Source organism: Asterias rubens, chromosome 8 (genome assembly GCF_902459465.1).
Source record: "Asterias rubens chromosome 8, eAstRub1.3, whole genome shotgun sequence".
NCBI lineage: Eukaryota > Metazoa > Echinodermata > Asteroidea > Forcipulatida > Asteriidae > Asterias > Asterias rubens.
The window spans coordinates 6,835,065-6,849,165 of NC_047069.1; the positions used below are offsets into that span (position 1 = coordinate 6,835,065).

At 41.3% G+C, this 14,101-nt stretch overlaps 1 protein-coding gene across 2 annotated transcripts in view; it reads left to right on the forward strand.

Moving 5' to 3' along the window:
- LOC117293424 (kinase D-interacting substrate of 220 kDa B-like) overlaps positions 1-12,748 on the forward strand; it is a 99,115-nt gene extending 86,367 nt beyond the window's left edge. For both annotated transcript variants that reach the window (XM_033775753.1, XM_033775754.1), the window contains exons 18-22: positions 1,298-1,496; positions 2,819-2,984; positions 4,073-4,251; positions 5,617-5,801; positions 10,150-12,748. In XM_033775753.1, the coding sequence (XP_033631644.1) occupies positions 1,298-1,496; positions 2,819-2,984; positions 4,073-4,251; positions 5,617-5,801; positions 10,150-12,054 (2,634 nt within the window). In that variant the 3' untranslated portion in view covers positions 12,055-12,748. The remainder of the gene's footprint in view (positions 1-1,297; positions 1,497-2,818; positions 2,985-4,072; positions 4,252-5,616; positions 5,802-10,149) is intronic.
- Positions 12,749-14,101: the final 1,353 nt, after the last annotated feature.

Genomic DNA, 14,101 nt, shown 5'->3' on the forward strand with positions numbered 1-14,101 from the left:
TTTGTGTTGTGATGATCATACTTGGTTAGGCACTGTGGCGTGTCATGGCCGAGCGGTTAAGAGCACTGGATTCAAGCTCTGGTGTTTGATCAGCAGGGTGTGGGTTCGGATCCCGGTTGTGACACTTGCTACGTAAAATTGGGGAGGTAGTGCTCTCTGCTCTACGGGCCAGGCTTCGGATTGATGATACCCAAGCCCACATCCGTATGGACTGTAAAAGGGGGTAACCCTGTTTCAGCCCTAGGAGTAGGTGGTAACGGCCTCTGGAAAAAAAAAAACAGTTGTAGCCCACACTTTGAAGTGGCCTTCAGGCCTTGTGTGTCTGGCGACTTGCATCAAAAAAACTATACAAAAAAACTAGACCACACAAGTCTTGTCTGTGTTCAAACCACTTTGGTCCCCCATTCATTGCGATAACACCTGATGAAGGAAGCAAGCTCCCTCATTTTGCTGGTCCCAATACTTGAATATGTGAAAGACTTGCACAGTCTAGTCGTGATTTCAATATAAATTCTTTGTGAAACCGAGCCTGGATCTTCAAAGAATGGTTTCACAATGCAGTGAGTTTAACTTCAAAGTAACCCAAAGTAACATCTATTAAATCGTTGCGGTACCCGCTGCTAAAACATAGGATTTGAACTGCCTCTAGCTACCAGGCAATCTATTTAGTTTAGCTGGTAAGGCTGGTAAGACACTGCTCTAGAATTTCAAAGCTTGTGGGTTTGAATCCCACCCAAGTATCTTATGCCTGTGATTTTTGTTCACAGAACTCAGGAAAGTATCGAGTATACAGTGCTAAAACACACATCGGTGTATATGGGTAAAGCCAAAATGAACTGTTTGGAAAGTGATGGCACTGTCGCATTCAGTGACGCTTCAACAGAGTTGACTTGAGATAAACACACCAAACTGTAAAATATTTTTTTATAATTTTTGCGTTTTGTTTGTTATTTTATCAGGTTGTCCCTGGGGTAGTTGACCAACATAATGGGACCAGAGGAACCGATTGACAAATGTGTCACTAGTAGATTTTTTTGGGGAGACCTCGAGGATACTTTTTTAAATTCCTTTTTTTTTTTAGTGTCACGGCTGGGGATTCGAACCAACATTCTGCTGAACAGAAATACCAGAGCTTGAGTTCGGTGCTCTTAACCGCTCGGCCACGACACCCCACAGTGCTAAGACACATCGGTGATGGGTACAACCAAAGTGAATATTCTTTATCCCCAATGCAAATTTACCATCTATTTAACCAAAATATCGTTGTCATTTTTCTCTTTTGCCTTCAACTATCCAGCCTGAGATGAACCAGCAGACAATCACAACAACCTCAAAGCAAGACCACTTATCCAAAGATGAGAGCGACAACCAGGCGCTAGGTAGGATGCACTCCGGCACCACTAGGGATGTGTCGCAGCTCCTAGCGTCAGACGAACAGTTCAGCGATCTTAGTCCTCGTAGCATGAGTCGTCTTCTTAATATCGTATCCATCACAGGTATGTAAATTTACACAGCACACTCCAATCTAGACACAATTCACAGCATGCAAGACCTACCATCTGTTCTCACCCAAAGACTGCTTCAAATATTATAAGTTATCATACAAGCGTGAGTAGAATACAGAAAATAAATAGCGAGGCAGATGGCCGAGTTGGATATGGGACACAGACGCGTTCCATGTTTTCGTATTCCACAAGCGTGTGTGTGATACGTATTTCTCTTCAAGCAAACTTGGCGCTCAGTTTGAACACACAAGACGCAGGGTGTGATATGTGCCATGCAATATGAGTTTATACCCCACTCTGGTTGCTATGGATCAACCAATCAGAATAACGGAGTTAAGCCTGCTTGAAGATCAATTATTTTATACCCCCAAAAGTTTTAAGACTGGAACACATTACCACCGGACATCATATCGATCAAGAGGACAATAAGACTTTTAAAGGAGCCATTATAACCCATCTCAGAAGCAACTAAAGACTGTACCGCGCACAGAAGAGACAGAGCACAGATGTTAAGAAGCAACTAAAACTATACTGCCCACAAAAGTGACAGAACGCAGATGTTAAAACGTACTTGACAATGATCGCTTTGGCAGATAGTGACAACATATTTTTGAGAGTGCCCCATCCTTGCAGTAAAAAATATGGCGGAGTATGGATTTCCATTTCTCTGTCAAATTTAAGTTTTCCACATTGGCTAGTAGGCCTAAATGTCTGAGAACTGTCAAATTTGTCGAACTTGGTTTTCTCCAAATGCTCATCTGGTTGTTAGTTGCATGTAAAAGAACCCAGTGCACTTATCGAAAAGAGAAGGGGTTCGCCCCGGTGTTCCTGGCTGGATTGGCAGCATATTGCGCCACAGCACCTTGTAAACCATTACATGGCGCTTAAAGATTAGGTCTTATATCTCAAAAATTCACCCCACTCCTTGCAGTAATAATACCTGGCGCTTTGTATCCTTTGGCAAAAGGCGTGTTATAAATACGGTTATTATTATTATTATTATTTTTACTTCCAGCCTGGAATAATAATAATAATAATGTTTATTTGGGCAATCACATTAACAAGCACATGTACATACATTAAAAATATTTAAGACAACTAAGTAAAACAACAGTGGGGTGCCCAGGAGAGCATAAAAGTTAACAAAATAACTATCGTCAAAGGGCGTACAATGTATGTCTCCTAAACATATAATGTCTGTATGTTGTGCTGCTGGAAACCCAATGAAACAATCAGGTATAAAGTGGAAAAAAGCCAAGTCAGACATGAAAGTGCTAATAGTGCTATAATTCAGATGTGCCGTGACCTTGCAGGTCGTCTCTTGAGGGCCAATAGCATTACGTTCCAATGGCAGCGACTGGCCTCGTGGGTCAATCTGACTGAGAAGTGGCCATACAGGACTTCACGTCTTGCCGTCTACTATCGGGGCCATGAGGATGCATTTGATGACGAGTTACCACTCAAGGCTCTGTTCGAAAGGTTTGGACGTTTTTCTCATTCACACATTTCTTTCCTTACTTTGTGTACACAATAAAAAATAACTAGAAACCTGTCAACCATTCCAATTGAATCAGAATTTCCATCCTTTGTTTAGTTTTAAAACTGTAGCCAAATCAGACATTCCAAATTCTGGAAAAGGGCATTTTAATGCATCATGTCACCAAAAGGCACTGGACTCCTTTGGTAATTTTCAAAGACCAGTTTTCTCACTTGGTGTATCCCAACATTATGCACTAAATAGAACATCTGTGATTATTTTGGACTCAATTGGTCATCAAAGTTGCATGAGAATCATAATAGAACAAAACACATTTGTTGCACAAATGTGTGTATTTCGAATGCCTATTAGGCTTCAGGCCTGAAGTCTTAATATTTGAATTACCTCTTTCTCAGAGACTTCTTTACTTCAGAGGGAGCTTTCTCTCGATGTTTTATACTATCAACAGCTCTTCATTGCTCTTTACCAAGTAAACTTTCATGCTAAAACATATTTTGAGTAATTTCCAATAGTTTTCTTTAAGTTCTGGAAATGCTTGGGTGCCGTGCTGACTGCATCAAGGGGATGCCTTGGGACCAAAGAGGGTACCATCCAACCTCGTTTCCAGGGGTGATCGATCTTACCGCGCCATTTTTTCCTAGCATGCCTTGCTCGATCATAACCCCTGGAAGTGTAACTCCAAAATATCCAAACACATGGGATATTAAAATTAGTCCTGTGGTTGATCCGTTCTGTGTTGGGCGTTAGTCGCGCACACGCTGGATGCGCTGTGTGTAATAAAAGTCATAAACTTGCCTTGGCGTTTAGTGTTGCGTGACAAAAAAAGTGAATACGTACATCTTTAAATGCACCCGTTTCGACGTAAATAGCTTTTTGAAGATGCACAGTGTTTCATATTTTGCACGTAAATGATAGCCAATAAAAGACACGGATCGGAGTTTCCCTCCCAGAGCTAGCGGGTGATACGGCGCGCTGCCCATGGTAGCGAGGGTTGGGTACCATATCCTTTGAGGGTTTGTTTCCCGTCTCTGTCCTGAAAAACCTACAAGCTGTTTGTTTTCACCCCTAGAATTCTGGATGAGATCCCAACAAGCAGAGAAGCTGAGCCTCTACTGGACCTAGACCAAGATGGGCGGAGTTTCCTTGTATACCTGACCAAGCACAACCCTGTGCTGACGGTCAGTGACTTACGGCGCTTCCTACCCTGTGCCTGCCATCTGGATCCCTATCTACGCAAACAGATTAAAGGTGAGTGTGTGCGGATGTCACAAGAGGGCTCTGTATTTTATGTTAATATTTAGTTGAGTGTAATAAACAGAAACATAATTCTTTGGGCGTTGCACTACGCCATATGCCATTATATGTTGGAAGTTTTAGCACAGTTTCTTTTGTTCAGTAATTTCTTGCACAGCCACCAAACTTTTTGTTTGATAACTCTGCCCATCCGCGGTATTATTTGTTTGAACCTTTTGGAACTTCTTGAGTAATAATTTTTTTTTGAAATATCATTGCCACAATAAAACCCTGACTTGGCAAAGAAAACAAATGTCCTCATTATCAGCTGTCTGTAAGGATGTAGGCATGGGTATTATCCACCACTTCCCAACGTTTCTGAAACAATTATGGTTAAGTACCTTGCCCAAGGGCAAAAGGGTCATGACCGGTATTTGAACCCACACTCTGCTGCTGACAACACCAGGGCTTGTGTCTGGTGAACTAGACTACTCATACCACGACACGCCACAGTGATACTAACAACGCATCTTAAGATGAATCTAATTTTAAGTGCTTTGTGAAACCGTGCTGTGAAGTATAGAAATTGAAGATTTTTCCTCTTAAAGGATTTGGGTACTTTTTCAAAATGTCCATAGATTTACATTAAACTTACAGGGTTTGAAGATAACGATAGTGGAAAGCTTCCCTTCAGATATTACTTCCTGAGGTGTTGTAGTTTTTGGGAAATGAGTAAAACAATGTCATGAAAATACCTTTGTAAATTATTAAAATAATTTTCGTCTCATGAGACGAAAATTACATTCATGACATTGTTTTACTCATTTCCCAAAAACTACAGCACCTCAGCACGTAATATTTCCAGGGAAGCTTTCGACTATCATTATCTTGAAACTGTGTAAGTTTTTAATAAATCTGTGGACATTGTGTTTTTTGTCCTACAAAAGTTACATAGAGCCTTTAAGTGGTCTTCACTTTAGGACAAGTTTGTTGCCTTGTTAAGTGCCCTAACACCCGTTTCAGACAGGGGATGCCAGAGTAAAATAGATTAGGTCCAAATAGATTAGGAGCGACTCTAGGTCAACCCTAATCAATTTTGGTTTCAGACAGGCGAACTTATCATAGCATTTACATTAGGTTCATCTCATGACCAGATCAACTTCTAAAACCAAGGCGCTCCAGAGCCATTCGGAACGACGGCAACAGTTGCTCTCTGGACTTCTGGAGCGTCCAGTCACTCCTAACTGTTTCAGACGTCAAACTTTTCATGTACTAAATTCAGACTTTGGTTCGGCGCGACTCTGGAGCACCTGTCTGAAATGTGTGCTACACTCTTTAAAACTGTTGAAGCGTCTTTATTTTTACATTTATCCCTTAAAGATTCGCTGGAGAGCCAGGATTTGGCGGGAGCACTGCCCAACATCACCGCCCTGCCACGCCCACAGAGTTTCGGCAGTAACTTCCCCAATCAAGTGTCAAGCCGATCATCTGTGTACTCCACCCTGAGTGACACACCATCAAGGCTCAGCTATCAGATGGCTGCCATCAATCCATTCTCTAAAAAGGTACATTGTGAATAAACCGACGTTTTTTAATCCTCTGCCTTCAGTTATAGACTAATTTCGCGGCTCTGCTTAACGTATTGAAGTGTTGAATCCACGAGTTTAGCAAGGAATTTTTGCTTGTGCGCGTGCGTGAAAGCATAAGTTCAGAAAACAAGAATTCATAATCTTTCAATTTCGCCATGAGGTGTATTGAAATTTCCATCTTCTCGCCAAACAGAGAACGTAAGGCTGTCTTTTTATTTTCAGAACCACACCATGTATTGTTTCTGTACAGAAGTTGCACAGTCTTTGCCTTTTACATTTCACATTTCACCCGCTCTTGACGAAACCATCATAGCTTGAATTTCTTTTGATCGCCACGACTGAATATCTTTTTTTGTTCTGTTTTCATCGTTTCGTCATCCAGCCTGAAATAATTATTATACCAGTAGCTAAGGTAATAAAACCTTCTAGTATGTTTCTACTTTTGACTGGCCCCTTCCCTTTTGCTTTTATCCTCACTCCTTCACACACACACATTTTCTGTTTGATTCTCCCCTATCCATTTCCATAGTACCTAGCTATCCAATCTAACCCCAACCGTTGTTGTGGACACCAGTTAAAAAAAATATCTATAAACGAACAAATCTTCCCGAATTTCTGAAATGTGTTTTCCTTTTGATCTAACTTTGACCCCCTTTCTGCTGACCTCTTTGTGGCGTAGATTTCTGAACTACTTTTGATGGGTTTTGTTTTTTCTCCCTCCTGATGTTGTGCTGTTTGTTTTGACACAACTCCTCCCTGTTTGATAAGGACAGTACAACCAACGACAATTCCTGCTTTTCAATCAAATACATTTTCTAAGCTCTCTCCATTAACAAATTACGTGTGTAGCTGGGCCCCATCTCATAATTTGCTTAGCATTAAATTTACTCCTTGATAAAAACAGGATTACCAACCAAATTTTGATTTGTTACATATTGCTTGACACTGGTATTCAGCTGTTGTTTGCTTATCCTAAAAGTCACATGGCATTTTTGTCGGTAATCCTGTTTTTATCAAGGAAAAAGTTTCATGCTAAGCACATTTTTGTGCTTACAGGTTTTATGAAATTGGGCCCAGTGTGTCAGAATCTTGAGATTCCCTTTTTTTATTAAATCAATCATTGTGAAACAAATCTTCATAAGTTTTTCTGAAAAATTTACTCTTCTTTTGTGAGAGTTCACTTACAGTTTTTACAATGTGCGAGCAAAAGGTTTAGAATAAGTCTTTAAGTAGGATTAAACTTGTTGTTTGTTCATGAATTTTGCAAGTTCAGCTATGGGAAATGTTCAAAAGGAGTTTTTGGCTTAGTTTGGTTCAGGTTTTGGGGTAATTTAAACTGTTAAATTTTCTGTCTTCTTAGTTTAAAATCACTCAAAATTCAAGAATTGTAATAGAATTTTCTAATGCGATTGTCCATTTTAGTTCTAAGTTACTATTACACTCAAAACAATTTTTGAAGTATCTTTATTGTTTGTGGATCGTTCTTCATGCAGTCACTCACTGGTCAGTAAGCTTTTGTCAAAAATATTTCCCAAAGAAGGGTTAGAAAAAATGGACCAGAACAACTTTGTAAGAATTTTGTGAAAAGCATCATTTATATTTCAAGTGAAAGCAAATTTTCGTAGCAGGGAATTTGTGATGTGAAAAAAACAAACTTAGACTTAATTCCAGTCTCGTTTTCGTGCGAAATGTCCCCCTACACTCATAAGTACTTAACCCCACACAAAAAACAAATGAACGAGTCTCCTTTTTGAAAACGTCTGATTGGACAAAACATATCACGCAGCATGGTTTACATATGCGTAAGTGAATAAATTTACATATCAGGAAACTGCGGGGTTCGTCAAGTCCCTATCCCCAGCGCAGCACAGTTTGGGGGAGTTTCTGACGTTAGGCCATGGGACTGAACTTTAAAAGACTAAAAACTCTGTGTTATTCATCGTGAGAATTCTTTCCTCCTTTCGACCATCATAGCTTTCAAGTTCCATGTGAAGCAGGCATGCAACTTTTCAGCTGATCAGCTGATTCCCTCTTTTTCTTTTCAAAAAAGTGCCATAGAAAATTGAGAAACACTGTACAAAAGTTAAGCATGATCGGACATGTCCTCTTGCATGTCTGATGAAGTGTTGATCACATGGGGTTTGAGGCATTGCATGGTGAGGTATCACTGTATTTTTAGTAGTGTTCCATTTGTGTATATCTGAATTCCACAGCTGGGGCACCAGTTTTTTTAAACTCGTAACTACTTAAAGTGCGCCCTCACATGTTTGCTAATTCTGCAACTGGATTGGTTGTATGTGTAGTTGCGATGCATTCTGCGAAGGGATGTTTTAACTTCGCTTTGCTTTCACAATTTGCATGAAGTATGAATGAGGCTTTACCCTTCCCAATAACAACACTTTCAATTAACGTTAATGGTTTGAATCCTACTTTAGAAATCTGTTATAGCTGTGAACCTTTCCAAAAAACTTGAACTGGTATAGACCAATCCGATGCACACCGGGCGCTAAGTGTTGAAACCGCGTGCCATTTGCTGCGGTGTCTTCAATGCTTAGACACCGCAGTTGGTAATTTTCAATAGAGGGCGCTACCAATTTTGTTTCGGCGGATTGGTCTATATCATACAAAACAGCCAAGCCACTAACATTTAGCCTCTTTCCCAGACAGCTATGGTTGCTCAATGGAAGAGCTAATGGGATAATAAGCCATTCACGAGTCAGATTTGAATGATGTCTGGTACCATGACTTGTTCATTCAAGAGTGAATGTTCAATGTCGAATTCCTCAGACTGAATTCCGATGTTGTATGTCACATGGATTACACAGAGATGCAACTTTTCCGATTTAAATCGGAAAACCAACTTTTCTTATTTTTACCCCCAAAATTTTTCAGGTTTTGTTTTGTTCAAAATCTAAAATGTATAAATCGGATAAAAAATGCCAGATATTTCCAAGATTTATGCTTCCGAATTCGCTATTTTTAAATTCGAAAAACTTGAAAATCGTCATTAAAACCATGGAGAACTCCATGGCTTGTCAGCGATCGCGCGCGAATCACACCCGGTCTTACTAATAGCCGTCAACTCGCTTGTGTCAGTCAATTCGCCGTCAACTCTCAACCACGCAGATATGGCAGGCATGGATAAGTTTTAGTCTTGACCCAAGACGGCACCGATCAATTTACACGTAGCACAGTACATAATACACCATGCAATACCGATCATTGACGACTTAGGTCTAAAGTAGTAGTCCCGACTGATTTTCTACATGTAACTTCCCCCAGGTAGTAGTTAAGAAGCAGGGCAGTTTTTTTCAGAACTGAGAAGTCTCCAGAATTTCCAAAAAATCTATTCCGCCATAATAGAATTTAAAGTAAGACAAGTTCTCAAAAGAACATAATCTACCCAGCAAGTACATGTAGATACATGCTTTAGTGGATCGAGCAGACTTCTTGTTTTATTCACTAACCACAAACCAAATATATATTGACACATGTACATGTACCTCACCATGCAATGCCCAAATCCCATATTAGTCAAAAATATGTCAAACTTTGGTGTTTTACACACTTTGATGTTTTCTTTGACATCAATATATAGTATACAATAGTTTTATAATTTCACTGATAACACTCAGCACTGATGGCGTCACTTTTGTTTCATGTCACCATGATATACAGCAAAATTCCTAGGCAGCCATTCACTACTTGTGAACATCACATAACATTTTGGTTGGTGACATTTCTTTTGAACAGCAATCATGTTCTGTTAAGCGATTTATTTTCTGAAAAGCTTCATGAAAAAGAGCCCAGACTGCGGTAAAGGTCTCAATGTTTGGAAACAGAAACATATTTCTAATTCTAGTGTTCTTTGGTGAATGCCCAGTCTATTGTGGAAGTGTCATGGCCGAGTGGTTAAGAGCACCAAATTCAAACTCTGGTGTTTCTGATCAGCAGAGTGTGGGTTCGAATCCCCAGCCGTGACACTTGTGTCCTTAAGCAAGACACTTACCATTGCTTCGTCCTTCGGATGGGACGTAAAGCTGTTGATCCAATGTGTTGTGTAATGCATGTAAAAGAACCCAGTGCACTTATCAAAAAGTGGAGGGGTTCGCCCCAGTGTTCCTGGCTGTGGCTGCTGTATGCGCCGTAGCACCTTGTAAACCCTTATAAGGTGCTACATAATTGCGCTCAGAATTCATTACTTCAATAACTTATCTTTCTGAAAGTTTGTATATACTCAGCGCCTTGAGTACCTTGTTTGGTAGATACGTGCGCTATATAAGACTTTGATATTATAATTAAACTTATTGTTCTTAAATCCTAGATACCGAGTCCTGCTGTGAGTGGTACCCCGAGCCCTGGTTTCCTAACAGTCAAGGATGTGTGTGATCGTCTACTTCAACTGGAGGGCATTGACAAACATTCAATTCCACGGTACCAGACTAGAATTGCAGAGCACAATGTCAACGGTCACGTACTGATGCAGTGTGATCTTGAGGAACTCAAGGAAGTCTTAGGGATGAATTTCGGCGACTGGCAACTATTTCGTTCTCTAGTGCTGACCATGCGGGGTCAGGCGCTGAGCTGCACGCATTCCCCGAGCATGTCTAGCAGTGATGTCCTACAAATGGAATCCACGCAAGGAGAGATTGCCGCGAACGGAACAAACGGCGTCGGAAGCAACAACACCATACCGATCTCTCCGCAATCGCAGAATGACTATTTGAACCTCAGCTTTGAAGAGCTTCGTAAGAGCTCGCAGCATTCCTCACAGCACTCGTCCCTCCACAACTCGCGTCTTTCTCTGGGGACGTCACTAAGCGAATCATCTCAGCTCATCGACCAATCGGGGGTGAGCGAAACGGAAGACGAAGTGTCGCCGAAACATGTGCCGCGAACGGACCATGCAAATCTCCTGCGTGCAATGGATGAGAAAGGCGGATGCGTGGATCGTGAGGGCATCACACAATTCATGGGTGTGGTCCCTGACTATGATTATGAAGATTCTGAGCAGTATGAATTGTCGTCAGTCCTGGTGCATCAGGATGTTGGGTTGACCCCTGCTGAGGAGATATTACCCAGCGTGGGTTTGAAACGTAACCATTCATTCAAATCGGAGGATTCTATTAAGCCAAAGACAAACGGAGTGCATTATATTGCCATGGAGGGCTCCAAACAGGAAAGAACTCCAATGGGGAAAGCTTCCCTGGAAGGCAAACACAAAATGAAAAGACCACGGAGTCTGAGCGAAGAAAGCAGCGAATCAGAACATAGAGAGGACCAACCTTTAATGAAGGGTCATGCTAAGGAAGACAAAGAACAGGATAAACATAAAAAGGATGGAGCTGCAAGGAGAAGCCCAGTCAAAACTTCTAAAGTTAAACCCGGGGAGACAATCCAACAAACAGAAAACGGGCATGTCGACAAAGCAAAGAGTCGACAGCTGTATAGCCCCGAACCAAACATAATCAGTCCGGATTTAAAAGCTCAAGTTGTACAGGATGTTGAACGGATGTTTGAGAATTTAGAATGTGAGTTGGCCCATAGGAAGGAACTATCACCACCCTTGGAGGTACCACCTTCCCTTGAGCCAACCCCAACCAAATCGGCAAACTTCCGCTTCCCTAAGAGCCCTTTCAAAGGGGAGCAGCAAACCCACGATCTGTCTCTTCTTGCCGGATACTCCAGCTTCACCCCGATGATGCGGGAATTGCAGAGCGTCCCTGAGTCGGACATCATGAGCGTGACGACTAACTCAGACGACATCATGTCCACACCAGGATCGGATCAGCCGCGTTATCGTCGACCCCTCGTACGTCAATCGCAGTCAAGCGACGTGTTGTTGCGTAACCCCCCGCAGCCCTCGGTGTCTATGGAGGACAAGCCAATGATGCGCAGCGTCTCTCAACCCAATCGCTTCACGGACACCGGACTCAGCCAGCAGTCCCAACAGCAGCGGACTCTGGATCAGAGTTTCGACGAGTTCATCATGCTCTCTCTTGAGGAACAGCGGAAAAAACGGACTCCTGAAAACGAAGAGCACGAACAGAATCCCCCGAAAAATGCCACCAATAGAGGGCCAGGCAGCCCGTATTGGAGACAATCTGCCCCCTCGCTCGGCGCAAACTGTGAAAATAAAGACAATGTGTTTATGGTCAGTATCGGGGATGCTGGACCCAGCACAGCCAACCAAAGAACAGCTGTACACAAAGGAAGTCTGAATCTATAGAACTAGGCTCTCTCTTTTGGAGCCTGCAAGCTTCCAGTGTCTGAAGGATCATTGCTCGGTTTAAGGGTTGTTGGGGTTTTTCTTTTTGAATAGATTCTACAAATGTTGGTGAACAAATCTACTTATTAATTGTTACCTGTGGTGTGACACAGGGTGTTCTAAACAGTTCTTAATTGAGTTTAGAGTTATAATTAATTGATATATTTTGTGAACTATACATTTTTGACGGTTGGTATATATCGCAATTAACTACATGTACAACCAAATCAATACTGTCGTCAAGACTTATACTGAGTCTTGAATTTTTTACACAGGACAAAATGGGCCAAATACTAAGTGAAAAGTTGCAAGACAGCCTCTGAAAACATGGCTGTTTATTTTGTTACATGTGGCTTCTTCGTATCCAGAGCCAATTTCATAGAGCTGCTTAAGCAGAAAATACCGCTCAGCAATTTCCTCTGCAAAGCCAAAATTGAGCGTGGCACCAGTCACATTAATGTCAACTTTAGCTGGTAACCTATTTCTGTTAAGCAATACTTTTTTTCTGTGCTTAGCAAGTATTTGTGCTTACAGGCTTTATGAAATTGACCTCATGGCCTAATTTGGTATAGCTGCTTACGCAAAATAATATTGCTTAATTATCTTTTTAAAAAATATTGATTAATAATTTCCTGCTAAGCAATAACAAACAAGATACCAGTCACAAATTTTTCAAATTGTTATTTTGGCTGGTTTCATCTTATTCTGCTTAGCATGACTTGTTTGGCTAAGCTCCTTTTTGTGCTTAAGCAGCTCTTTTGAAATTTTGGCCCAGAACAAAGAAGTAAAGTGTAGCTCCAGACAAAAGTCTGCATTTATCTTGTAAGCATGCTCCGGACAGTAAACTTGTCAAGTCATCCAGGCTCTTGGTTCAACATAAAACAAAATTTGACTTAGCGCTTTTGTTTTTTTCATAGAACCTAGATCAGCACTGAACCTGATGCCTTTATGTAAACCTGCGAACATGAAATAAAATAATCGCAAAACGCAGAGTTCGCAGTTTGTTACTGAAATTTCTTTTAAGCCTAAGGTGAAACAAGAACTTTCATTGTCAGTGGCATTTCAAGGGCATTATTTTTCTGTGGGAGAGTGTGTTGCAGCGTATTTGCCAACTTGCCAACTACCACTAATACTCTCATCTATTTCAAGTAAGACTAACAGTCCAACTTGTGAACCCTGCTCTGGTCGATAATCTCAAAGCAACATTTGCAAAGTATGTTTTTTTTTAAGGAAATTAATTATTCTTGTCAGCGTCTGAATGTCTTTGTTCTCTACTTGACCTATTCCATCAATTGTCCCTTTTGATGGCACTTCAATAGCAGCAGCTCCCATTGGTTTTGTACAGCATTTCAACTGGGGACCTTCCCCCAACCAGGTACAAGTTTCACTCAAATTTGATGACATTTCCACTTATATAAAATGTCGGCAGACAGTTATAAACAAATTTTACGATATTCACAAGTGCTGTAGAAAAACAGTTACACGCCTATGTTTTGACACCCCTGATGTATTTTCCTGATCCTAACCCAACCCTAAATGCCGGTTTATGGTTGGTTGCGCGATGGTCGAGCGATGGAAATCTTGAAGCGCGAAAAAAAAACACAACACAGTTTTGACTATAAACTGTGTCGCGCGTCAAGATTTTCATTGCGAGACCGACTATAAACCGGCCTTTACCCTTCCTGGTGTGTAGATCACCAGCGGTTGTCAGAACATAGAGGTGTTGGAACTTATTAGAGCAGTCACTGAGGAAAAAACACTTGTTATTAATTAATGCAATATGGCTGACCTGTACGTCTACACAACAAAATCCTCTTCCACTAAAAGCAGAGCGGTGCTATTGGGTCTAGGAATCCTAACTATAGAAGCTCGTCATTGGCTGAAAATGGTCTGTAAAGCCCGGTTCATACTTCCTGGGAATGCTTCCAGCGAAGCGAATTTCTCTGCGTCACAAAGGGAAATGGAGTGCGTACAAATTGTTGCGCCACCAAAATTCACTTCGCATTCG